The 27,562-nt window shown below is 38.1% G+C and overlaps 2 protein-coding genes across 2 annotated transcripts; one reads left to right on the top strand and one right to left on the bottom strand.

Annotated features, from left to right (window-relative positions):
• Nucleotides 1–222: 222 nt before the first annotated feature.
• LOC308333133 (dynein regulatory complex subunit 4-like) lies at nucleotides 223–1,254 on the bottom strand (the record flags this gene model as incomplete). The annotated part of the gene is made up of 1 exon (XM_080789328.1): nucleotides 223–1,254. The coding sequence occupies one exon, from the start codon at nucleotides 1,252–1,254 to the stop codon at nucleotides 223–225; it is 1,032 nt and encodes a 343-aa protein (XP_080645454.1).
• Nucleotides 1,255–1,808: 554 nt separating this feature from the next.
• Nucleotides 1,809–2,903, top strand: LOC308333132 (dynein regulatory complex subunit 4-like; the record flags this gene model as incomplete). Its single annotated transcript, XM_080789327.1, has 1 exon — nucleotides 1,809–2,903. The coding sequence occupies one exon, from the start codon at nucleotides 1,809–1,811 to the stop codon at nucleotides 2,901–2,903; it is 1,095 nt and encodes a 364-aa protein (XP_080645453.1).
• Between the last annotated feature and the right edge of the window lie 24,659 nt (nucleotides 2,904–27,562).

The following is a 27,562-nucleotide window of genomic DNA, read 5'->3' as shown; positions in this document are numbered from 1 at the left end:
TGCCAGAGGCAAACCTCTCAAGTCACTAGGGGGATCAAGGAGGCCAAAAGATCTAAGTGTAAAATGTAAGTTCTATAAAATATAAATAAAATCACTTCCCAGTGTGAAATGAGTGGTGCCATTGATGCGTTGATCTGCACCGCCCACATCAAGTACATGTTTTGCCATTGACTTTCATTTACAACAAATGACAAACAAACTCTGACGTAATTTCCGTGAGCTTTACTTCTTGCCGCTCTTTAGCTTCATCTCCTGAACGGCCTGGTTCAGCTTCCTCTGCAGCTCAGCGTTCTCCACCTTGCACACGTTGTACAGCTGCAGCACCTCTTGGTGCTCGTCTTCCATGTCTTTGATTTCCTTTATGTTGGCCATCAGGCGTCCTTTGATGTTTGCCATTTTGGCCATTTCCACTTCAAATTCGCTCACCTGTGTCTTAAACAACTTCTGGTCCTCCTTGACTTTCAGCTTCAGCTCGCCAAGCTGTGCGACCAGACGCTTGTTCTGTTCTTTCACTTCTACCATCTTCGCCGATCTCCTCTCGTCTTTCTTCCTCAACTGTTGCAGTTGTTCTTCCAGCTGTGGAGCCTTGTTTTTAATCTCAAAGTATTCTCCCTTAATGGACTTATATTCGGACCTCAGAGTGTCGATGCGGCCGTTATATCGCTCCTCTATCTCCCTGACTTCTCTCCTCCTACGCTGGTCCTGTCTTTGCTCTCTCAAGAGCTCACTCTTCTCATACCTGTCCTTGGATTCTCTGATGTGCGTCTCGAACTCCTCTCTCATTCGCGTCAGTTCTGCGTCGTGCTGCAGCTGTAGATCTTTCTCCAGGGTTTCGCAGGCGAGCTCCTGCTCCTTGCATTCCACCTTGAGGTCGCGGTCGCGCCCGCGGAGCTCGTTCTCCAGCTCCGCGTGCTCCTCCTGCATTCGATCGATGGACCGTGCGCATTTTGCCTTCTCCTCGCAGAGAGACCTGTGGTGATCCAGTTTCATTTGATTCAGCTGGTGCTTGTACTCGTTGAGCTCCACCAGGTGGCCCTCTTCCGCCTCCTCCATCAATGCATCCTTCTGCACCAGTTCAACCTTTGCCTTCTGTGTGAGGTCCGCTCTGCACCTCTTCCAGAACTCTTTGAGCTTGGCCGTCTCGAGCGCAAGGTACATCTTTTCCCGTACTACATTTTCCAGCTCTATTCTGAACGCCGCACACTTCTCTTCCGGTGTGGCCACCGCTTCTTTTTTGCCTTTTTTGGGTGGCATTGTGTGATCTGTGCCTATGGACCGAGTAGCCTAATAACGCGACAATAAATACATTCCTGCTAGATTTCTAATGGACATCCTTATGTGCCTTGAGTGTGACGTCATGCAGAGCACAAACCGTTGTCTAAACATGGAATTCCAATGTCTCCAAAGGCTAGGAGGAGTATCTAGTGAAACTCTTCACGAGTTTACTTATACTGACTATGCTATTCACACACACACACACACACGTTTGTTATCGACTATGGCACATGGAACAAGAAAGGAGAAATGGACTGCTTTTGTGTGACCCTTCGCTTGATAATGTGTTGGTTTGTATGAGGACACCGCACCAGAAGTGTCAGGAGCGTATATATAAAGATATGTTTTAAGTTTATTACCAACGGCTGCACCATAATCTCCCCAGACGTCCATTTTTGGTCAACAGTTTGTGCTCTGTGTGACGTCATGCCCAAGGCATATATATATGTCCCCTATAGGAGCCCAGCAGTTGATTAGTTGAACCCGGCTCTCATTTACAGCGTGTACAGCGCGACTTTAGCTGGTGTTCGACAATGCCTCCAAAGAAGGGCAAAGATGCGGAGCCACCTCCGCCCGACGCGGAAAAGGAGCTCCTTGAGCTCACGGAAGAAATGGAAAGAGAGAAGAAAGAGATCAACTACTTGCAGACGGAGAGGGACAAGATACACGTGTTCTGGAAGAAATGCAAAGATGATCTCTCAAACGTGACAAAGGTCGAGCTGACGGCAAAGGACGGGGACATGGAGGAGGCGGAGCAGAACCACAGGGTGGAGATCAACGAGTTCAAGCAACAGCTGAATCAGTTGAAACTGGAGCACCACAAGACCGTCTGCGACGAGAAGGAGAGGACCACGCAGACCATCGATCAGATGCAGATTGAGCACGCAGAGCTGGAGAATGAGCTCCGCCAGCGCATCCGTGACCTCAAGCTGCGACGCAAGGAGCAGGAGCTCGCCTGCGAAACCCTCGAGAAGGAACTCAAACTGAAGCATGACGAAGACATAACGAAGATGAGAGAGGATTTTGAGAGACAGATCAAAGACACCAAAGACAAGTATAAGAAGAAGGAGAGCATCTGTGAGAGAGAGCAGGACCTACGGAGGAGGAGAGAAGTGAGAGAGACGGAGGAGCGATATAACAGCCGCATTGCCATGCTGACGGAGGAATACAAGACCATCAAGAGGGAATACAGCAAAATAAAACACAGAGTGCCGGAAATGATGGAACAGTTGGCACAAGAAAAGAACAAAGCGTTAAGACGAGAGGAGAAGATGTCGGAGGTGGTGGCCATTTACACGCGTCTGTCCACGGAGCTCTGCGCGTTGAAGAAGAGCGTCAAGGACCAGGACGCCGAGTGCAACAAGCGGCTTCGCCACTACGAGCAGGAGATCACCAACATGGCGAACCTCCGGGCGCGCCTGGCGGTCAGCGTGAAGGAGATCAAGGACATGGAGTACAAGCACGAGGTGCTGCTCCAGATGCACGACGAGCTGACCAGGGTGTACACCGACCTGAAGAAGAAGTACAACCAGATCATTCAGGAGATGCAGCAGAAGAGCGGCTTCAAGAACCTGCTGCTGCGGGAGCAGCGTCCCCCTTCGCCGGGCGGCGACCCGGAGAACATGTGAACTCGGTTGAATGAGGTTCCGGCACAAGCAGGATCTCATCCTCCCTGAAAGACTTGACACGTTTCTTTTATCTGCAGCAGTGATTCTCAACCTTCCATTTTTTAAACCGTCCGGACGTCTTTCGGAAATTTCGGCATGAGCCCAAGTCTATGGACTTTCTAATGTCTGTTTGGAGAACTTTAAACATACGCAGTACGCAGCCACGTCTATGGACCTTTTATATTTGTTTTAGGGCACTTTAAACAAACATCACCAGACGTCCCTCACTTCTCACGAGTGTGATCTTTGAGGGGCGCTAGCACCCCCTATGCCCAGCGTTCTGTGTTTGTGTGTACCAAATTTGAGATGATTTGATTGGCTTTTTTTGATCCATCCTTATCTAAATCGTTGTCCATAGGCTAGCTCATTTTAGAGACAGGGCGCATGCATGGAGCCACCCTCCATGCGGTATCTGAGCTACGGTGCCCTGTGATCTACAGATACGCTGTGAAAGTAATCTTACATTTTCTTGCGGTAGATTCGCCTACAAAAGGGTGGTAGTCGTAGAAGTGTCTATACCTCATGCCTTCCTATATAATGTTGGCCAATGTTTTTGTTATTTTTGAACGGTGCCAAGCGCTAACAGTGACTGAGAGTCTGTGTCTCTCTCTCTCTGTGTGTGTGTGTGTGTGTGTGTGTGTGTGTGTGTGTGTGTGTGTGTGTGTGTGTGTGTGTGTGTGTGTGTGTGTGTGTGTGTGTGTGTGTGTGTGTGTGTGTGCGTGTGCGCGTCCGTCCGTCCCGGGCTACTGGATCAATCAGCGCAGAAGGTCTTGTGCAAGTGGCCAGTACATAAAAGGCCAAGGGATGAACTCACACATCTGGTTGTATTTGCGAAAAAACACTGGATGCTACTTTAATACACTTTAATCCATGCCCTACTGATTCAATGAAATCAGTCTTTTTTCTATTGTACTTTTACTTTATGTATTTTATTTTTTGTTATCCGTTCCAATGTGTGGCTTTGTGTGTGCATGTCCCACTCTGTGTCGATGCGGGTAGCAACATTAGCTATAGCGATACGATCGGATTAAAAAATTAGATTGAAGAATACAAGCCCTCCAACCCGAGAATCTCGGTATTTGGCGGGATAGGGTACTAATTTAACCCTTCGTGTTCCTCGTTTCTGGCGGGCTCCGTGTGTTAATACAGTAGCCTATTCAATCAATCAATCAATCAATATTAATCAATAGCATATACTCTTTTCCAAGTGTCTGTTTTCACAACTGAATGACTGTACTGAGTACGAAAATTAAATGTAGATTTTTTTATTTATTTTTTGCTGGTCAAAACCAATTATATAATCTGTATTATTTTGAGTTCCGATACTGATATGGCAATTTTATGGCCAATATGTCCTATTCTGATTATGCTACCGATTAATCGTGCATCCCTATTTTTTATTGTAGCGGTCCGATGAATAGATATACTATATACTTAATCGATCACGCCAAACTCCTTTGTTATTTATTTTTTATTGAATACTAATAGAATAGATTGTGCATATCGAACAAAATAACATAACAATGCTAAACCTGCTCATTCAATGTCTAACGTACAATATACAGTAATAATTAATTGCATTTTATAGCTGCTTTTCCAAGTGCTCAAAGTGCTTTACAATGGTTCATTCATTCATACATTGGGAGGTGTCCATTGAGCTATAGTCCATGGTCTCGGAGGGCATGCTATAGCCTTATGAAGGTCATCTATCCGTGTCAAGGTCATTGATACTGGTCAAGGTCATTTATACCGGTCAAGGTCATTGATACTGGTGAAGGTCATTTACTAGTCCATAGTCTCGAAGGTCATACTATAGCACAAAAAACGATGGGTTATAGCCCATGTTTTTTGAAATTTTGAAAAAAAAAGTTAGCCTCGTTTCTCATCATTTTGGACCGTGGGCTATAGCCCATATCGTACGGCATACTATAGCGCGCCGTTTTTCATCATTTTTGAGGATTTGAAAAAAATGACGAAATGACAAAAACGATGGGTTATAGCCCATGTTTTTTTAAATGTTGAAAAAAAAAGTTAGCCTCGTTTCTCGTACGGCATACTATAGCGCGCCGTTTTTCATCATTTTTGAGGATTTGAAAAAAATGACGAAATGACAAAAACGATGGGTTATAGCCCATGTTTTTTGAAATTTTGAAAAAAAAAAGTTAGCCTCGTTTCTCATCATTTTGGACCATGGGCTATAGCCCATATCGTACGGCATACTATAGCGCGCCGTTTTTCATCATTTTTGAGGATTTGAAAAAAATGACGAAATGACAAAAACGATGGGTTATAGCCCATGTTTTTGAAATTTTGAAAAAACAAGTTATCCTCGTTTCTCATCATTTTGGACCATGGGCTATAGCCCATATCGTACGGCATACTATAGCGCGCCGTTTTTCATCATTTTTGAGGATTTGAAAAAAATGACGAAATGACAAAAACGATGGGTTATAGCCCATGTTTTTTGAAATTTTGAAAAGAAAATTAGCCTCGTTTCTCATCATTTTGGACCATGGGCTATAGCCCATATCGTACGGCATACTATAGCGCGCCGTTTTTTATCATTTTTGAGGATTTGAAAAAAATGACGAAATGACAAAAACGATGGGTTATAGCCCATGTTTTTTGAAATTTTGAAAAAAAAAGTTAGCCTCGTTTCTCATCATTTTGGACCATGGGCTATAGCCCATATCGTATGGCATACTATAGCGCGCCGTTTTTCATCATTTTTGAGGATTTGAAAAAAATGACGAAATGACAAAAACGATGGGTTATAGCCCATGTTTTTGAAATTTTGAAAAAACAAGTTATCCTCGTTTCTCATCATTTTGGACAATGGGCTATAGCCCATATCGTACGGCATACTATAGCGCGCCGTTTTTCATCATTTTTGAGGATTTGAAAAAAATGACGAAATGAAAAAAACGATGGGTTATAGCCCATGTTTTTTGAAATTTTGAAAAGAAAATTAGCCTCGTTTCTCATCATTTTGGACCATGGGCTATAGCCCATATCGTACGGCATACTATAGCGCGCCGTTTTTTATCATTTTTGAGGATTTGAAAAAAATGACGAAATGACAAAAACGATGGGTTATAGCCCATGTTTTTTGAAATTTTGAAAAAAAAAAGTTAGCCTCGTTTCTCATCATTTTGGACCATGGGCTATAGCCCATATCGTACGGCATACTATAGCGCGCCGTTTTTCATCATTTTTGAGGATTTGAAAAAAATGACGAAATTACAAAAACGATGGGATATAGGCCATGTTTTTTGAAATTTGAAAAAAGAAGTTAGCCTCGTTTCTCATCATTTTGGACCATGGACTATAGCCCATATCGTACGGCATACTATAGCGAGCCGTTTTTCATCATTTTTGAGGATTTGAAAAAAATGACAAAATGACAAAAACGATGGGTTATAGCCCATGTTTTTTGAAATTTTGAAAAAAAAAGTTAGCCTCGTTTCTCATCATTTTGGACCATGGGCTATAGCCCATATCGTACGGCATACTATAGCGCGCCGTTTTTCATCATTTTTGAGGATTTGAAAAAAATGACGAAATGAAAAAAACGATGGGTTATAGCCCATGTTTTTGAAATTTTGAAAAAATAAGTTATCCTCGTTTCTCATCATTTTGGACCATGGGCTATAGCCCATATCGTACGGCATACTATAGCGCGCCGTTTTTCATCATTTTTGAGGATTTGAAAAAAATGACGAAATGACAAAAACGATGGGTTATAGCCCATGTTTTTTGAAATTTTGAAAAAAAAAGTTAGCCTCGTTTCTCATCATTTTGGACCATGGGCTATAGCCCATATCGTACGGCATACTATAGCGAGCCGTTTTTCATCATTATTGAGGATTTGAAAAAAATGACAAAATGACAAAAACGATGGGTTATAGCCCATGTTTTTTGAAATTTTGGAAAAAAAAGTTAGCCTCGTTTCTCATCATTTTGGACCATGGGCTATAGCCCATATCATACGGCATACTATAGCGCGCCGTTTTTCATCATTTTTGAGGATTTGAAAAAAATGACGAAATGACAAAAACGATGGGTTATAGCCCATGTTTTTTGAAATTTTGAAAAAAAGAAGTTAGCCTCGTTTCTCATCATTTTGGACCATGGGCTATAGCCCATATCGTACGGCATACTATAGCGCGCCGTTTTTCATCATTTTTGAGGATTTGAAAAAAATGACGAAATGACAAAAACGATTGGTTATAGCCCATGTTTTTGAAATTTTGAAAAAAAAAAGTTAGCCTCGTTTCTCATCATTTTGGACCATGGGCTATAGCCCATATCGTACGGCATACTATAGCGCGCCGTTTTTCATCATTTTTGAGGATTTGAAAAAAATGACGAAATGACAAAAACGATGGGTTATAGCCCATGTTTTTTGAAATTTTGAAAAAAAAAGTTAGCCTCGTTTCTCATCATTTTGGACCATGGGCTATAGCCCATATCGTACGGCATACTATAGCGCGCTGTTTTTCATCATTTTTGAGGATTTGAAAAAAATGACGAAATGACAAAAACGATGGGTTATAGCCCATGTTTTTTGAAATTTTGAAAAAAAAAGTTATCCTCGTTTCTCATCATTTTGGACCATGGGCTATAGCCCATATCGTACGGCATACTATAGCGAGCCGTTTTTCATCATTTTTGAGGATTTGAAAAAAATGACAAAATGACAAAAACGATGGGTTATAGCCCATGTTTTTTGAAATTTTGAAAAAAAAAGTTAGCCTCGTTTCTCATCATTTTGGACCATGGGCTATAGCCCATATCGTACGGCATACTATAGTGCGCCGTTTTTCATCATTTTTGAGGATTTGAAAAAAATGACGAAATGAAAAAAACGATGGGTTATAGCCCATGTTTTTGAAATTTTGAAAAAATAAGTTATCCTCGTTTCTCATCATTTTGGACCATGGGCTATAGCCCATATGGTACGGCATACTATAGCGCGCCGTTTTTCATCATTTTTGAGGATTTGAAAAAAATGACGAAATGACAAAAACGATGGGTTATAGCCCATGTTTTTTGAAATTTTGAAAAAAAAAGTTAGCCTCGTTTCTCATCATTTTGGACCATGGGCTATAGCCCATATCGTACGGCATACTATAGCGAGCCGTTTTTCATCATTATTGAGGATTTGAAAAAAATGACAAAATGACAAAAACGATGGGTTATAGCCCATGTTTTTTGAAATTTTGGAAAAAAAAGTTAGCCTCGTTTCTCATCATTTTGGACCATGGGCTATAGCCCATATCATACGGCATACTATAGCGCGCCGTTTTTCATCATTTTTGAGGATTTGAAAAAAATGACGAAATGACAAAAACGATGGGTTATAGCCCATGTTTTTTGAAATTTTGAAAAAAAAAAGTTAGCCTCGTTTCTCATCATTTTGGACCATGGGCTATAGCCCATATCGTACGGCATACTATAGCGCGCCGTTTTTCATCATTTTTGAGGATTTGAAAAAAATGACGAAATGACAAAAACTATTGGTTATAGCCCATGTTTTTGAAATTTTGAAAAAAAAAAGTTAGCCTCGTTTCTCATCATTTTGGACCATGGGCTATAGCCCATATCGTACGGCATACTATAGCGCGCCGTTTTTCATCATTTTTGAGGATTTGAATAAAATGACGAAATGACAAAAACGATGGGTTATAGCCCATGTTTTTTGAAATTTTGAAAAAAAAAGTTAGCCTCGTTTCTCATCATTTTGGACCATGGGCTATAGCCCATATCGTACGGCATACTATAGCGCGCTGTTTTTCATCATTTTTGAGGATTTGAAAAAAATGACGAAATGACAAAAACGATGGGTTATAGCCCATGTTTTTTGAAATTTTGAAAAAAAAAGTTATCCTCGTTTCTCATCATTTTGGACCATGGGCTATAGCCCATATCGTACGGCATACTATAGCGCGCCGTTTTTCATCATTTTTGAGGATTTGAAAAAAATGACGAAATTACAAAAACGATGGGATATAGGCCATGTTTTTTGAAATTTGAAAAAAGAAGTTAGCCTCGTTTCTCATCATTTTGGACCATGGACTATAGCCCATATCGTACGGCATACTATAGCGAGCCGTTTTTCATCATTTTTGAGGATTTGAAAAAAATGACAAAATGACAAAAACGATGGGTTATAGCCCATGTTTTTTGAAATTTTGAAAAAAAAAGTTAGCCTCGTTTCTCATCATTTTGGACCATGGGCTATAGCCCATATCGTACGGCATACTATAGCGCGCCGTTTTTCATCATTTTTGAGGATTTGAAAAAAATGACGAAATGAAAAAAACGATGGGTTATAGCCCATGTTTTTTGAAATTTTGAAAAAAAAAGTTAGCCTCGTTTCTCATCATTTTGGACCATGGGCTATAGCCCATATCGTACGGCATACTATAGCGAGCCGTTTTTCATCATTATTGAGGATTTGAAAAAAATGACAAAATGACAAAAACGATGGGTTATAGCCCATGTTTTTTGAAATTTTGGAAAAAAAAGTTAGCCTCGTTTCTCATCATTTTGGACCATGGGCTATAGCCCATATCATACGGCATACTATAGCGCGCCGTTTTTCATCATTTTTGAGGATTTGAAAAAAATGACGAAATGACAAAAACGATGGGTTATAGGCTTATAGCCCATGTTTTTTGAAATTTTGAAAAAAAAAAGTTAGCCTCGTTTCTCATCATTTTGGACCATGGGCTATAGCCCATATCGTACGGCATACTATAGCGCGCCGTTTTTCATCATTTTTGAGGATTTGAAAAAAATGACGAAATGACAAAAACGATTGGTTATAGCCCATGTTTTTGAAATTTTGAAAAAAAAAAGTTAGCCTCGTTTCTCATCATTTTGGACCATGGGCTATAGCCCATATCGTACGGCATACTATAGCGCGCCGTTTTTCATCATTTTTGAGGATTTGAAAAAAATGACGAAATGACAAAAACGATGGGTTATAGCCCATGTTTTTTGAAATTTTGAAAAAAAAAGTTAGCCTCGTTTCTCATCATTTTGGACCATGGGCTATAGCCCATATCGTACGGCATACTATAGCGCGCTGTTTTTCATCATTTTTGAGGATTTGAAAAAAATGACGAAATGACAAAAACGATGGGTTATAGCCCATGTTTTTTGAAATTTTGAAAAAAAAAGTTATCCTCGTTTCTCATCATTTTGGACCATGGGCTATAGCCCATATCGTACGGCATACTATAGCGCGCCGTTTTTCATCATTTTTGAGGATTTGAAAAAAATGACGAAATGAAAAAAACGATGGGTTATAGCCCATGTTTTTGAAATTTTGAAAAAATAAGTTATCCTCGTTTCTCATCATTTTGGACCATGGGCTATAGCCCATATCGTACGGCATACTATAGCGCGCCGTTTTTCATCATTTTTGAGGATTTGAAAAAAATGACGAAATGACAAAAACGATGGGTTATATCCCATGTTTTTTGAAATTTTGAAAAAAAAAGTTAGCCTCGTTTCTCATCATTTTGGACCATGGGCTATAGCCCATATCGTACGGCATACTATAGCGAGCCGTTTTTCATCATTATTGAGGATTTGAAAAAAATGACAAAATGACAAAAACGATGGGTTATAGCCCATGTTTTTTGAAATTTTGGAAAAAAAAGTTAGCCTCGTTTCTCATCATTTTGGACCATGGGCTATAGCCCATATCATACGGCATACTATAGCGCGCCGTTTTTCATCATTTTTGAGGATTTGAAAAAAATGACGAAATGACAAAAACGATGGGTTATAGCCCATGTTTTTTGAAATTTTGAAAAAAAAAAGTTAGCCTCGTTTCTCATCATTTTGGACCATGGGCTATAGCCCATATCGTACGGCATACTATAGCGCGCCGTTTTTCATCATTTTTGAGGATTTGAAAAAAATGACGAAATGACAAAAACGATTGGTTATAGCCCATGTTTTTGAAATTTTGAAAAAAAAAAGTTAGCCTCGTTTCTCATCATTTTGGACCATGGGCTATAGCCCATATCGTACGGCATACTATAGCGCGCCGTTTTTCATCATTTTTGAGGATTTGAAAAAAATGACGAAATGACAAAAACGATGGGTTATAGCCCATGTTTTTTGAAATTTTGAAAAAAAAAGTTAGCCTCGTTTCTCATCATTTTGGACCATGGGCTATAGCCCATATCGTACGGCATACTATAGCGCGCTGTTTTTCATCATTTTTGAGGATTTGAAAAAAATGACGAAATGACAAAAACGATGGGTTATAGCCCATGTTTTTTGAAATTTTGAAAAAAAAAGTTATCCTCGTTTCTCATCATTTTGGACCATGGGCTATAGCCCATATCGTACGGCATACTATAGCGCGCTGTTTTTCATCATTTTTGAGGATTTGAAAAAAATGACGAAATGACAAAAACGATGGGTTATAGCCCATGTTTTTTGAAATTTTGAAAAAAAAAGTTAGCCTCGTTTCTCATCATTTTGGACCATGGGCTATAGCCCATATCGTACGGCATACTATAGCGCGCCGTTTTTCATCATTTTTGAGGATTTGAAAAAAATGACGAAATGACAAAAACGATGGGTTATAGCACATGTTTTTTGAAATTTGAAAAAAGAAGTTAGCCTCGTTTCTCATCATTTTGGACCATGGGCTATAGCCCATATCGTACGGCATACTATAGCGAGCCGTTTTTCATCATTATTGAGGATTTGAAAAAAATGACAAAATGACAAAAACGATGGGTTATAGCCCATGTTTTTTGAAATTTTGGAAAAAAAAGTTAGCCTCGTTTCTCATCATTTTGGACCATGGGCTATAGCCCATATCATACGGCATACTATAGCGTGCCGTTTTTCATCATTTTTGAGGATTTGAAAAAAATGACGAAATGACAAAAACGATGGGTTATAGCCCATGTTTTTTGAAATTTTGAAAAAAAAAGTTAGCCTCGTTTCTCATCATTTTGGACCATGGGCTATAGCCCATATCGTACGGCATACTATAGCGCGCCGTTTTTCATCATTTTTGAGGATTTGAAAAAAATTACGAAATGACAAAAACGATGGGTTATAGCCCATGTTTTTTGAAATTTGAAAAAAGAAGTTAGCCTCGTTTCTCATCATTTTGGACCATGGGCTATAGCCCATATCGTACGGCATACTATAGCGCGCCGTTTTTCATCATTTTTGAGGATTTGAAAAAAATGACGAAATGACAAAAACGATGGGTTATAGCCCATGTTTTTTGAAATTTTGAAAAGAAAATTAGCCTCGTTTCTCATCATTTTGGACCATGGGCTATAGCCCATATCGTACGGCATACTATAGCGCGCCGTTTTTTATCATTTTTGAGGATTTGAAAAAAATGACGAAATGACAAAAACGATGGGTTATAGCCCATGTTTTTTGAAATTTTGAAAAAAAAAGTTAGCCTCGTTTCTCATCATTTTGGACCATGGGCTATAGCCCATATCGTATGGCATACTATAGCGCGCCGTTTTTCATCATTTTTGAGGATTTGAAAAAAATGACGAAATGACAAAAACGATGGGTTATAGCCCATGTTTTTGAAATTTTGAAAAAACAAGTTATCCTCGTTTCTCATCATTTTGGACAATGGGCTATAGCCCATATCGTACGGCATACTATAGCGCGCCGTTTTTCATCATTTTTGAGGATTTGAAAAAAATGACGAAATGAAAAAAACGATGGGTTATAGCCCATGTTTTTTGAAATTTTGAAAAGAAAATTAGCCTCGTTTCTCATCATTTTGGACCATGGGCTATAGCCCATATCGTACGGCATACTATAGCGCGCCGTTTTTTATCATTTTTGAGGATTTGAAAAAAATGACGAAATGACAAAAACGATGGGTTATAGCCCATGTTTTTTGAAATTTTGAAAAAAAAAAGTTAGCCTCGTTTCTCATCATTTTGGACCATGGGCTATAGCCCATATCGTACGGCATACTATAGCGCGCCGTTTTTCATCATTTTTGAGGATTTGAAAAAAATGACGAAATTACAAAAACGATGGGATATAGGCCATGTTTTTTGAAATTTGAAAAAAGAAGTTAGCCTCGTTTCTCATCATTTTGGACCATGGACTATAGCCCATATCGTACGGCATACTATAGCGAGCCGTTTTTCATCATTTTTGAGGATTTGAAAAAAATGACAAAATGACAAAAACGATGGGTTATAGCCCATGTTTTTTGAAATTTTGAAAAAAAAAGTTAGCCTCGTTTCTCATCATTTTGGACCATGGGCTATAGCCCATATCGTACGGCATACTATAGCGCGCCGTTTTTCATCATTTTTGAGGATTTGAAAAAAATGACGAAATGAAAAAAACGATGGGTTATAGCCCATGTTTTTGAAATTTTGAAAAAATAAGTTATCCTCGTTTCTCATCATTTTGGACCATGGGCTATAGCCCATATCGTACGGCATACTATAGCGCGCCGTTTTTCATCATTTTTGAGGATTTGAAAAAAATGACGAAATGACAAAAACGATGGGTTATAGCCTTAGAGTATATATACAATAGAGAAGGCACCCAAGTTCTCCTCCCGTCCACTTGCATTGAGTTGCTCAGAAGCGCATGAGGCGAATCCACTCCTCCTTCCGGTTTAGGAGCCCTGTGCATTCTGGATTTTTGCCCTCAAACACATGAACGCGCGACGACCGACACATGAACTAGCATCGTGCGTGTGTGCGTGTGCGTGCTACTCGTGGTGAACGCGCATCGCTATGTTGTCTATATCTCAGGCTCTGACGTGACCTAGCATCTAGCCGAGCTGAGTGGCTAGCGCAGTAAAGGCTAGTGGTTTTGAGGTGGCCTTTTGCGTCATACAAAGTGAAAGTGTAATAAAAAAAATTATTTTATTGCTCGAAAAGCTTCCTTACAATGACATTGAGTTGACGTGTAGGTCTTAGGGTAAGCTGTTGCATAATCGCTATTTCGCACTCGGAGTTCCATGCTGCGGCAGAGAGCTGGGATGCAGCCCTGCTCACGTCCGTTTGTCCCCTCTCACCGGCCGGGCACAGCCTAGTGCGCACACGGTATAGCCTCTGGTAGTCATGCAGGCTGCTCTCAGCCGGTCGGACTCTAAATGTGTGAAAATAAAATGTATATAACGTACTCAAATGTGTTAGTTTTACCAATATTGTTTGTTCATGTGAAATGTTTGTTTATGCATAATGAATTGATGAGAAGGCACATCAAAACGGGGAAATTGCCGTACTCTTTGAGTGTGTGTAAACGTATGTTTTCTCATGCCAATAAAGCCCATTGAATTGAATTGAATTGAGTGTGACTCTGTACCAAATAATAAATTGCCTCAACTGATCGTCTGACCTGTCCTAGATTATAAGCCATGAAAATATTCTGCATTCTTTCCCATTCTGCAGCAAGGGGCGATATAATGCTGTGATTCATTCCACTTTACTGACCGTTTCATTGCCTATATGTCCGATTGTCCGTCATGAGTGTGTCAAAAACACACTTAAACTCGCTTCAAGAGATTAAGCCAAAATACTGTGTCTGTGTTTTGTTGGTATTTTCAAGGGGTGCCAGCCCCTCCTATGCCCAGCTTTGTGTTTGTGTGTACCACATAGTGATGATTTCATTGACTGAGCACGGAATGTGATGTATGATGATGTATGATGATAAGAGTGCCCCTCACTTCAATGTATATTCTATCCAATGGATAATTGGATAATTCTATCCAGAATAGAGCCATACTGTGTTGATGTTTGTATGATTGTATGATGATGATTGTATGATTACTTCATCTTCTGGTTTAAGCTGGGACACCTGTGACCTTCAAGCTAAAATTTAAATTACAGGGAGACAATCTTACCACAACATGCAGCTTACTCAATCGGTTAAGACATACATTTATTGTTTCATTCTCATTCTGTTCTCATTGGATATCAGAACTGGATATCATCATGTCAAAACTATGCGTCTTCATGATCATTTTTGTGGAATCACATGGACTATAAAAAAATAATGTGTTTTGTCTTTTAGGTATTTTAATTCTGGTAATAATAGAAATATTCTAAAATATATAACATAATCTAATCTGGTGAACATATAGTACAAGTGCCTAATGAAATATATCGATTATCTAAACAAACGAGTACAAGCTCACAGCATGTGAGCTTTCCATTTTCTTTAGCTATTTAATGTAAAACAAAGTGGTTAATGAAATATATCCAGCATATGGTGTCATGTTCCTGAACCAGGTTTTAACAATTCACCTCTGAATGTTAAATGGGGATTGGAAAAAAAAACAGATTCCATGTGACCTGTCCATTTAGACTTATTTAAACAAATCAGATTCCAATCTGGATGTGGCACAGATAGATCTGATTCAGGCTAGATTTGGCTGTCAGTGTAAATGGTGCCTAAGGGAAATGTGTTCTCCACTGACCTTAGAGTATATATACTCTAAGGCACTGACCCCCCCTAGTGTCCAAGTTCACTTATTCTGTTAATAGGACCCAAGGAAGATATTTAGTTAAAAATGTTTAAAAGAAAACGTTAAATATTCTGATAGTAAGCATTGCCATAGCATCCCATCAGGAAGTAGTACCTTGGATGTACAGTATTCCAGTCCCACTGTTGTTTATCCAGTGTGAATAATAGATTATTTTAAAAATCATTGCAATTTGATCTGTGACTTTTGCAGAACCCAATGTTTTAATTCAGAGGTTGGTTTAAAATGAAAGCATTTTGATTATCTCGGTAAGCACATCAATACGAATCTGGGTTATTATTGTGGTTATCTTAGCACTTCATCATGGATTCCTTGGGTGAAATTCCCAGTTTTACACTTCACATGTGACATAGAGAAATTCTTCCTTGATCTCCACCTTTTCTTAACTGCACTTTGTCCAAACAGAATAAATGTAATTTACACACTTAACCATAATTTGATTTTAATTGGAAAATTGATCATTTTCAGTGTTATGGAATAATTTAACCATTGATTTTAGACTGTAAAGAGACGGCACTGCACAGAGCTCCACGACCACCAGTCAATCATTCAACCTCTGCCCAGGGATGGAGGCTTGAAGACGGGGTAGATGGAGAGACATACGCCTGGCAGAAAATGACTTTCGCCTACTTGTAGGTTATCAAACCATGTATTTATATCGGTAAATAATCATGTTGATGCTAAATCAACATTAACATTTCATGTACAGCTGCTATTTAAAAAAAAAAAAAAAGAATTCGGACTCGGGAGTTCTACAGCAGAAGCCTATGGTAAGTGAATGGGAAGTCCCTGGCCGTCAAAATGACATAAGCGATCTTTATAATCTTAATACTTGGTCACAAACCAACTATTTTACAAGAACAATATTGATGTAACTAGAGATTAGACAAATTATCTATATTTTATATACACAGAATAATAAGTAATGAGCAAAAGTCCTGATGCGACATTTCCTGGTTTTAATGCGGTCAGACTCTCAGCGCTCCGCTCTGGGGCAGAGCTCAGAGAGCTGGCTGAAATTTGCTGGAGTGGGCGGAGCCTAGTGCGCGTTCATGTGTTTGAGGGCAAAACCTTACCAAACTGCAATACCTTCTTCGGCCACTATGTCCATTGCGCTTCAAGATTTCCTCTGGGTGTCTTCTCTATTGTATATATACTCTAAGGTTATAGCCCATGTTTTTTGAAATTTTGAAAAAAAAAGTTAGCCTCGTTTCTCATCATTTTGGACCATGGGCTATAGCCCATATCGTACGGCATACTATAGCGAGCCGTTTTTCATCATTATTGAGGATTTGAAAAAAATGACAAAATGACAAAAACGATGGGTTATAGCCCATGTTTTTTGAAATTTTGGGAAAAAAAGTTAGCCTCGTTTCTCATCATTTTGGACCATGGGCTATAGCCCATATCATACGGCATACTATAGCGCGCCGTTTTTCATCATTTTTGAGGATTTGAAAAAAATGACGAAATGACAAAAACGATGGGTTATAGCCCATGTTTTTTGAAATTTTGAAAAAAAAAAGTTAGCCTCGTTTCTCATCATTTTGGACCATGGGCTATAGCCCATATCGTACGGCATACTATAGCGCGCCGTTTTTCATCATTTTTGAGGATTTGAAAAAAATGACGAAATGACAAAAACGATTGGTTATAGCCCATGTTTTTGAAATTTTGAAAAAAAAAAGTTAGCCTCGTTTCTCATCATTTTGGACCATGGGCTATAGCCCATATCGTACGGCATACTATAGCGCGCCGTTTTTCATCATTTTTGAGGATTTGAAAAAAATGACGAAATGACAAAAACGATGGGTTATAGCCCATGTTTTTTGAAATTTTGAAAAAAAAAGTTAGCCTCGTTTCTCATCATTTTGGACCATGGGCTATAGCCCATATCGTACGGCATACTATAGCGCGCTGTTTTTCATCATTTTTGAGGATTTGAAAAAAATGACAAAATGACAAAAACGATGGGTTATAGCCCATGTTTTTTGAAATTTTGAAAAAAAAAGTTAGCCTCGTTTCTCATCATTTTGGACCATGGGCTATAGCCCATATCGTACGGCATACTATAGCGCGCCGTTTTTCATCATTTTTGAGGATTTGAAAAAAATGACGAAATGACAAAAACGATGGGTTATAGCCCATGTTTTTTGAAATTTTGAAAAAAAAAGTTAGCCTCGTTTCTCATCATTTTGGACCATGGGCTATAGCCCATATCGTACGGCATACTATAGCGCGCTGTTTTTCATCATTTTTGAGGATTTGAAAAAAATGACAAAATGACAAAAACGATGGGTTATAGCCCATGTTTTTTGAAATTTTGAAAAAAAAAGTTAGCCTCGTTTCTCATCATTTTGGACCATGGGCTATAGCCCATATCGTACGGCATACTATAGCGCGCCGTTTTTCATCATTTTTGAGGATTTGAAAAAAATGACGAAATGACAAAAACGATGGGTTATAGCCCATGTTTTTTGAAATTTTGAAAAAAAAAAGTTAGCCTCGTTTCTCATCATTTTGGACCATGGGCTATAGCCCATATCGTACGGCATACTATAGCGCGCCGTTTTTCATCATTTTTGAGGATTTGAAAAAAATGACGAAATTACAAAAACGATGGGATATAGGCCATGTTTTTTGAAATTTGAAAAAAGAAGTTAGCCTCGTTTCTCATCATTTTGGACCATGGACTATAGCCCATATCGTACGGCATACTATAGCGAGCCGTTTTTCATCATTTTTGAGGATTTGAAAAAAATGACAAAATGACAAAAACGATGGGTTATAGCCCATGTTTTTTGAAATTTTGAAAAAAAAAGTTAGCCTCGTTTCTCATCATTTTGGACCATGGGCTATAGCCCATATCGTACGGCATACTATAGCGCGCCGTTTTTCATCATTTTTGAGGATTTGAAAAAAATGACGAAATGAAAAAAACGATGGGTTATAGCCCATGTTTTTGAAATTTTGAAAAAATAAGTTATCCTCGTTTCTCATCATTTTGGACCATGGGCTATAGCCCATATCGTACGGCATACTATAGCGCGCCGTTTTTCATCATTTTTGAGGATTTGAAAAAAATGACGAAATGACAAAAACGATGGGTTATAGCCCATGTTTTTTGAAATTTTGAAAAAAAAAGTTAGCCTCGTTTCTCATCATTTTGGACCATGGGCTATAGCCCATATCGTACGGCATACTATAGCGAGCCGTTTTTCATCATTATTGAGGATTTGAAAAAAATGACAAAATGACAAAAACGATGGGTTATAGCCCATGTTTTTTGAAATTTTGGGAAAAAAAGTTAGCCTCGTTTCTCATCATTTTGGACCATGGGCTATAGCCCATATCATACGGCATACTATAGCGCGCCGTTTTTCATCATTTTTGAGGATTTGAAAAAAATGACGAAATGACAAAAACGATGGGTTATAGCCCATGTTTTTTGAAATTTTGAAAAAAAAAAGTTAGCCTCGTTTCTCATCATTTTGGACCATGGGCTATAGCCCATATCGTACGGCATACTATAGCGCGCCGTTTTTCATCATTTTTGAGGATTTGAAAAAAATGACGAAATGACAAAAACGATTGGTTATAGCCCATGTTTTTGAAATTTTGAAAAAAAAAAGTTAGCCTCGTTTCTCATCATTTTGGACCATGGGCTATAGCCCATATCGTACGGCATACTATAGCGCGCCGTTTTTCATCATTTTTGAGGATTTGAAAAAAATGACGAAATGACAAAAACGATGGGTTATAGCCCATGTTTTTTGAAATTTTGAAAAAAAAAGTTAGCCTCGTTTCTCATCATTTTGGACCATGGGCTATAGCCCATATCGTACGGCATACTATAGCGCGCTGTTTTTCATCATTTTTGAGGATTTGAAAAAAATGACAAAATGACAAAAACGATGGGTTATAGCCCATGTTTTTTGAAATTTTGAAAAAAAAAGTTAGCCTCGTTTCTCATCATTTTGGACCATGGGCTATAGCCCATATCGTACGGCATACTATAGCGCGCCGTTTTTCATCATTTTTGAGGATTTGAAAAAAATGACGAAATGACAAAAACGATGGGTTATAGCCCATGTTTTTTGAAATTTGAAAAAAGAAGTTAGCCTCGTTTCTCATCATTTTGGACCATGGGCTATAGCCCATATCGTACGGCATACTATAGCGAGCCGTTTTTCATCATTATTGAGGATTTGAAAAAAATGACAAAATGACAAAAACGATGGGTTATAGCCCATGTTTTTTGAAATTTTGGAAAAAAAAGTTAGCCTCGTTTCTCATCATTTTGGACCATGGGCTATAGCCCATATCGTACGGCATACTATAGCGCGCCGTTTTTCATCATTTTTGAGGATTTGAAAAAAATGACGAAATGACAAAAACGATGGGTTATAGCCCATGTTTTTTGAAATTTGAAAAAAGAAGTTAGCCTCGTTTCTCATCATTTTGGACCATGGGCTATAGCCCATATCGTACGGCATACTATAGCGAGCCGTTTTTCATCATTATTGAGGATTTGAAAAAAATGACAAAATGACAAAAACGATGGGTTATAGCCCATGTTTTTTGAAATTTTGGAAAAAAAAGTTAGCCTCGTTTCTCATCATTTTGGACCATGGGCTATAGCCCATATCATACGGCATACTATAGCGTGCCGTTTTTCATCATTTTTGAGGATTTGAAAAAAATGACGAAATGACAAAAACGATGGGTTATAGCCCATGTTTTTTGAAATTTTGAAAAAAAAAGTTAGCCTCGTTTCTCATCATTTTGGACCATGGGCTATAGCCCATATCGTACGGCATACTATAGCGCGCCGTTTTTCATCATTTTTGAGGATTTGAAAAAAATGACGAAATGACAAAAACGATGGGTTATAGCCCATGTTTTTTGAAATTTGAAAAAAGAAGTTAGCCTCGTTTCTCATCATTTTGGACCATGGGCTATAGCCCATATCGTACGGCATACTATAGCGAGCCGTTTTTCATCATTATTGAGGATTTGAAAAAAATGACAAAATGACAAAAACGATGGGTTATAGCCCATGTTTTTTGAAATTTTGGAAAAAAAAGTTAGCCTCGTTTCTCATCATTTTGGACCATGGGCTATAGCCCATATCATACGGCATACTATAGCGTGCCGTTTTTCATCATTTTTGAGGATTTGAAAAAAATGACGAAATGACAAAAACGATGGGTTATAGCCCATGTTTTTTGAAATTTTGAAAAAAAAAGTTAGCCTCGTTTCTCATCATTTTGGACCATGGGCTATAGCCCATATCGTACGGCATACTATAGCGCGCCGTTTTTCATCATTTTTGAGGATTTGAAAAAAATGACAAAATGACAAAAACGATGGGTTATAGCCCATGTTTTTTGAAATTTTGAAAAAAGAAGTTAGCCTCGTTTCTCATCATTTTGGACCATGGGCTATAGCCCATATCGTACGGCATACTATAGCGCGCCGTTTTTCATCATTTTTGAGGATTTGAAAAAAATGACGAAATGACAAAAACGATGGGTTATAGCCCATGTTTTTGAAATTTTGAAAAAAAAAAGTTAGCCTCGTTTCTCATCATTTTGGACCATGGGCTATAGCCCATATCGTACGGCATACTATAGCGCGCCGTTTTTCATCATTTTTGAGGATTTGTAAAAAATGACAAAAACGATGGGTTATAGCCCATGTTTTTGAAATTTAGAAAAAAAAAGTTATCCTCGTTTCTCATCATTTTGGACCATGGGCTATAGCCCATATCGTACGGCATACTATAGCGCGCCGTTTTTCATCATTTTTGAGGATTTGAAAAAAATGACGAAATGACAAAAACGATGGGTTATAGCCCATGTTTTTTGAAATTTTGAAAAAAAAAGTTAGCCTCGTTTCTCATCATTTTGGACCATGGGCTATAGCCCATATCGTACGGCATACTATAGCGCGCCGTTTTTCATCATTTTTGAGGATTTGAAAAAAATGACGAAATGACAAAAACGATGGGTTATAGCCCATGTTTTTTGAAATTTGAAAAAAGAAGTTAGCCTCGTTTCTCATTATTTTGGACCATGGACTATAGCCCATATCGTACGGTATACTATAGCGAGCCGTTTTTCATCATTATTGAGGATTTGAAAAAAATGACAAATTGACAAAAACGATGGGTTATAGCCCATGTTTTTTGAAATTTTGGAAAAAAAAGTTAGCCTCGTTTCTCATCATTTTGGACCATGGGCTATAGCCCATATCATACGGCATACTATAGCGCGCCGTTTTTCATCATTTTTGAGGATTTGAAAAAAATTACGAAATGACAAAAACGATGGGTTATAGCCCATGTTTTTGAAATTTTGAAAAAAAAAAGTTAGCCTCGTTTCTCATCATTTTGGACCATGGGCTATAGCCCATATCGTACGGCATACTATAGCGCGCCGTTTTTCATCATTTTTGAGGATTTGAAAAAAATGACGAAATGACAAAAACGATGGGTTATAGCCCATGTTTTTTGAAATTTTGAAAAAAAAAGTTAGCCTCGTTTCTCATCATTTTGGACCATGGGCTATAGCCCATATCGTACGGCATACTATAGCGCGCCATTTTTCATCATTTTTGAGGATTTGAAAAAATGACGAAATGACAAAAACGATGGGTTATAGCCCATGTTTTTGAAATTTTGGAAAAAAAAGTTATCCTCGTTTCTCATCATTTTGGACCATGGGCTATAGCCCATATCGTACGGCATACTATAGCGCGCCGTTTTTCATCATTTTTCAGGATTTGAAAAAAATGACAAAATGACAAAAACGATTTATAGCCCATGTTTTTTGAAATTTTGAAAAAAAAAGTTAGCCTCGTTTCTCATCATTTTGGACCATGGGCTATAGCCCATATCGTACGGCATACTATAGCGCGCCGTTTTTCAACATTTTTGAGGATTTGAAAAAAATGACAAAATGACAAAAACGATGGGTTATAGCCCATGTTTTTTGTAATTTTGAAAAAAGAAGTTAGCCTCGTTTCTCATCATTTTGGACCATGGGCTATAGCCCATATCGTACGGCATACTATAGCGCGCCGTTTTTCATCATTTTTGAGGATTTGAAAAAAATGACGAAATCACAAAATGATGGGTTATAGCCCATGTTTTTGAAATTTTGAAAAAAAAAGTTAGCCTCGTTTCTCTTCATTTTGGACCATGGGCTATAGCCCATATCGTACGGCATACTATAGCGCGCCGTTTTTCATCATTTTTGAGGATTTGAAAAAAATGACGAAATGACAAAAACGATGGGTTATAGCCCATGTTTTTTGAAATTTTGAAAAAAAAAGTTAGCCTCGTTTCTCATCATTTTGGACCATGGGCTATAGCCCATATCGTACGGCATACTATAGCGCGCCGTTTTTCATCATTTTTGAGGATTTGAAAAAAATGACGAAATGACAAAAACGATGGGTTATAGCCCATGTTTTTTGAAATTTTGAAAAAAAAAGTTAGCCTCGTTTCTCATCATTTTGGACCATGGGCTATAGCCCATATCGTACGGCATACTATAGCGCGCTGTTTTTCATCATTTTTGAGGATTTGAAAAAAATGACGAAATGACAAAAACGATGGGTTATAGCCCATGTTTTTTGAAATTTTGAAAAAAAAAGTTATCCTCGTTTCTCATCATTTTGGACCATGGGCTATAGCCCATATCGTACGGCATACTATAGCGCGCCGTTTTTCATCATTTTTGAGGATTTGAAAAAAATGACAAAATGACAAAAACGATGGGTTATAGCCCATGTTTTTTGAAATTTTGAAAAAAAAAGTTAGCCTCGTTTCTCATCATTTTGGACCATGGGCTATAGCCCATATCGTACGGCATACTATAGCGCGCCGTTTTTCATCATTTTTGAGGATTTGAAAAAATGACGAAATGACAAAAACGATGGGTTATAGCCCATGTTTTTTGAAATTTGAAAAAAGAAGTTAGCCTCGTTTCTCATCATTTTGGACCATGGGCTATAGCCCATATCGTACGGCATACTATAGCGAGCCGTTTTTCATCATTATTGAGGATTTGAAAAAAATGACAAAATGACAAAAACGATGGGTTATAGCCCATGTTTTTTGAAATTTTGGAAAAAAAAGTTAGCCTCGTTTCTCATCATTTTGGACCATGGGCTATAGCCCATATCATACGGCATACTATAGCGTGCCGTTTTTCATCATTTTTGAGGATTTGAAAAAAATGACGAAATGACAAAAACGATGGGTTATAGCCCATGTTTTTTGAAATTTTGAAAAAAAAAGTTAGCCTCGTTTCTCATCATTTTGGACCATGGGCTATAGCCCATATCGTACGGCATACTATAGCGCACCGTTTTTCATCATTTTTGAGGATTTGAAAAAAATGACAAAATGACAAAAACGATGGGTTATAGCCCATGTTTTTTGAAATTTGAAAAAAGAAGTTAGCCTCGTTTCTCATCATTTTGGACCATGGGCTATAGCCCATATCGTACGGCATACTATAGCGAGCCGTTTTTCATCATTATTGAGGATTTGAAAAAAATGACAAAATGACAAAAACGATGGGTTATAGCCCATGTTTTTTGAAATTTTGGAAAAAAAAGTTAGCCTCGTTTCTCATCATTTTGGACCATGGGCTATAGCCCATATCATACGGCATACTATAGCGTGCCGTTTTTCATCATTTTTGAGGATTTGAAAAAAATGACGAAATGACAAAAACGATGGGTTATAGCCCATGTTTTTTGAAATTTTGAAAAAAAAAGTTAGCCTCGTTTCTCATCATTTTGGACCATGGGCTATAGCCCATATCGTACGGCATACTATAGCGCGCCGTTTTTCATCATTTTTGAGGATTTGAAAAAAATGATAAAATGACAAAAACGATGGGTTATAGCCCATGTTTTTTGAAATTTTGAAAAAAAAAGTTAGCCTCGTTTCTCATCATTTTGGACCATGGGCTATAGCCCATATCGTACGGCATACTATAGCGCGCCGTTTTTCATCATTTTTGAGGATTTGAAAAAAATGACGAAATGACAAAAACGATGGGTTATAGCCCATGTTTTTGAAATTTTGAAAAAAAAAAGTTAGCCTCGTTTCTCATCATTTTGGACCATGGGCTATAGCCCATATCGTACGGCATACTATAGCGCGCCGTTTTTCATCATTTTTGAGGATTTGAAAAAAATGACAAAAACGATGGGTTATAGCCCATGTTTTTGAAATTTAGAAAAAAAAAGTTATCCTCGTTTCTCATCATTTTGGACCATGGGCTATAGCCCATATCGTACGGCATACTATAGCGCGCCGTTTTTCATCATTTTTGAGGATTTGAAAAAAATGACGAAATGACAAAAACGATGGGTTATAGCCCATGTTTTTTGAAATTTTGAAAAAAAAAGTTAGCCTCGTTTCTCATCATTTTTGACCATGGGCTATAGCCCATATCGTACGGCATACTATAGCGCGCCGTTTTTCATCATTTTTGAGGATTTGAAAAAAATGACGAAATGACAAAAACGATGGGTTATAGCCCATGTTTTTTGAAATTTGAAAAAAGAAGTTAGCCTCGTTTCTCATTATTTTGGACCATGGACTATAGCCCATATCGTACGGTATACTATAGCGAGCCGTTTTTCATCATTATTGAGGATTTGAAAAAAATGACAAATTGACAAAAACGATGGGTTATAGCCCATGTTTTTTGAAATTTTGGAAAAAAAAGTTAGCCTCGTTTCTCATCATTTTGGACCATGGGCTATAGCCCATATCATACGGCATACTATAGCGCGCCGTTTTTCATCATTTTTGAGGATTTGAAAAAAATTACGAAATGACAAAAACGATGGGTTATAGCCCATGTTTTTGAAATTTTGAAAAAAAAAAGTTAGCCTCGTTTCTCATCATTTTGGACCATGGGCTATAGCCCATATCGTACGGCATACTATAGCGCGCCGTTTTTCATCATTTTTGAGGATTTGAAAAAAATGACGAAATGACAAAAACGATGGGTTATAGCCCATGTTTTTTGAAATTTTGAAAAAAAAAGTTAGCCTCGTTTCTCATCATTTTGGACCATGGGCTATAGCCCATATCGTACGGCATACTATAGCGCGCCGTTTTTCATCATTTTTGAGGATTTGAAAAAATGACGAAATGACAAAAACGATGGGTTATAGCCCATGTTTTTGAAATTTTGGAAAAAAAAGTTATCCTCGTTTCTCATCATTTTGGACCATGGGCTATAGCCCATATCGTACGGCATACTATAGCGCGCCGTTTTTCATCATTTTTCAGGATTTGAAAAAAATGACAAAATGACAAAAACTATTTATAGCCCATGTTTTTTGAAATTTTGAAAAAAAAAGTTAGCCTCGTTTCTCATCATTTTGGACCATGGGCTATAGCCCATATCGTACGGCATACTATAGCGCGCCGTTTTTCATCATTTTTGAGGATTTGAAAAAAATGACGAAATGACAAAAACGATGGGTTATAGCCCATGTTTTTTGAAATTTTGAAAAAAAAAGTTAGCCTCGTTTCTCATCATTTTGGACCATGGGCTATAGCCCATATCGTACGGCATACTATAGCGCGCCGTTTTTCAACATTTTTGAGGATTTGAAAAAAATGACGAAATGACAAAAACGATGGGTTATAGCCCATGTTTTTTGAAATTTTGAAAAAAGAAGTTAGCCTCGTTTCTCATCATTTTGGACCATGGGCTATAGCCCATATCGTACGGCATACTATAGCGCGCCGTTTTTCATCATTTTTGAGGATTTGAAAAAAATGACGAAATGACAAAAACGATGGGTTATAGCCCATGTTTTTTGAAATTTTGAAAAAAAAAGTTAGCCTCGTTTCTCATCATTTTGGACCATGGGCTATAGCCCATATCGTACGGCATACTATAGCGCGCCGTTTTTCAACATTTTTGAGGATTTGAAAAAAATGACGAAATGACAAAAACGATGGGTTATAGCCCATGTTTTTTGAAATTTTGAAAAAAAAAGTTAGCCTCGTTTCTCATCATTTTGGACCATGGGCTATAGCCCATATCGTACGGCATACTATAGCGCGCCGTTTTTCATCATTTTTGAGGATTTGAAAAAAATGACGAAATGACAAAAACGATGGGTTATAGCCCATGTTTTTTGAAATTTGAAAAAAGAAGTTAGCCTCGTTTCTCATTATTTTGGACCATGGACTATAGCCCATATCGTACGGTATACTATAGCGAGCCGTTTTTCATCATTATTGAGGATTTGAAAAAAATGACAAATTGACAAAAACGATGGGTTATAGCCCATGTTTTTTGAAATTTTGGAAAAAAAAGTTAGCCTCGTTTCTCATCATTTTGGACCATGGGCTATATAGCCCATATCATACGGCATACTATAGCGCGCCGTTTTTCATCATTTTTGAGGATTTGAAAAAAATTACGAAATGACAAAAACGATGGGTTATAGCCCATGTTTTTGAAATTTTGAAAAAAAAAAGTTAGCCTCGTTTCTCATCATTTTGGACCATGGGCTATAGCCCATATCGTACGGCATACTATAGCGCGCCGTTTTTCATCATTTTTGAGGATTTGAAAAAAATGACGAAATGACAAAAACGATGGGTTATAGCCCATGTTTTTTGAAATTTTGAAAAAAAAAGTTAGCCTCGTTTCTCATCATTTTGGACCATGGGCTATAGCCCATATCGTACGGCATACTATAGCGCGCCATTTTTCATCATTTTTGAGGATTTGAAAAAATGACGAAATGACAAAAACGATGGGTTATAGCCCATGTTTTTGAAATTTTGGAAAAAAAAGTTATCCTCGTTTCTCATCATTTTGGACCATGGGCTATAGCCCATATCGTACGGCATACTATAGCGCGCCGTTTTTCATCATTTTTCAGGATTTGAAAAAAATGACAAAATGACAAAAACGATTTATAGCCCATGTTTTTTGAAATTTTGAAAAAAAAAGTTAGCCTCGTTTCTCATCATTTTGGACCATGGGCTATAGCCCATATCGTACGGCATACTATAGCGCGCCGTTTT

This window comes from Protomyctophum bolini (assembly GCF_963924005.1).
Source record: "Protomyctophum bolini genome assembly, chromosome: 18".
NCBI lineage: Eukaryota > Metazoa > Chordata > Actinopteri > Myctophiformes > Myctophidae > Protomyctophum > Protomyctophum bolini.
This window is presented reverse-complemented; position numbering and strand designations above follow the sequence as displayed.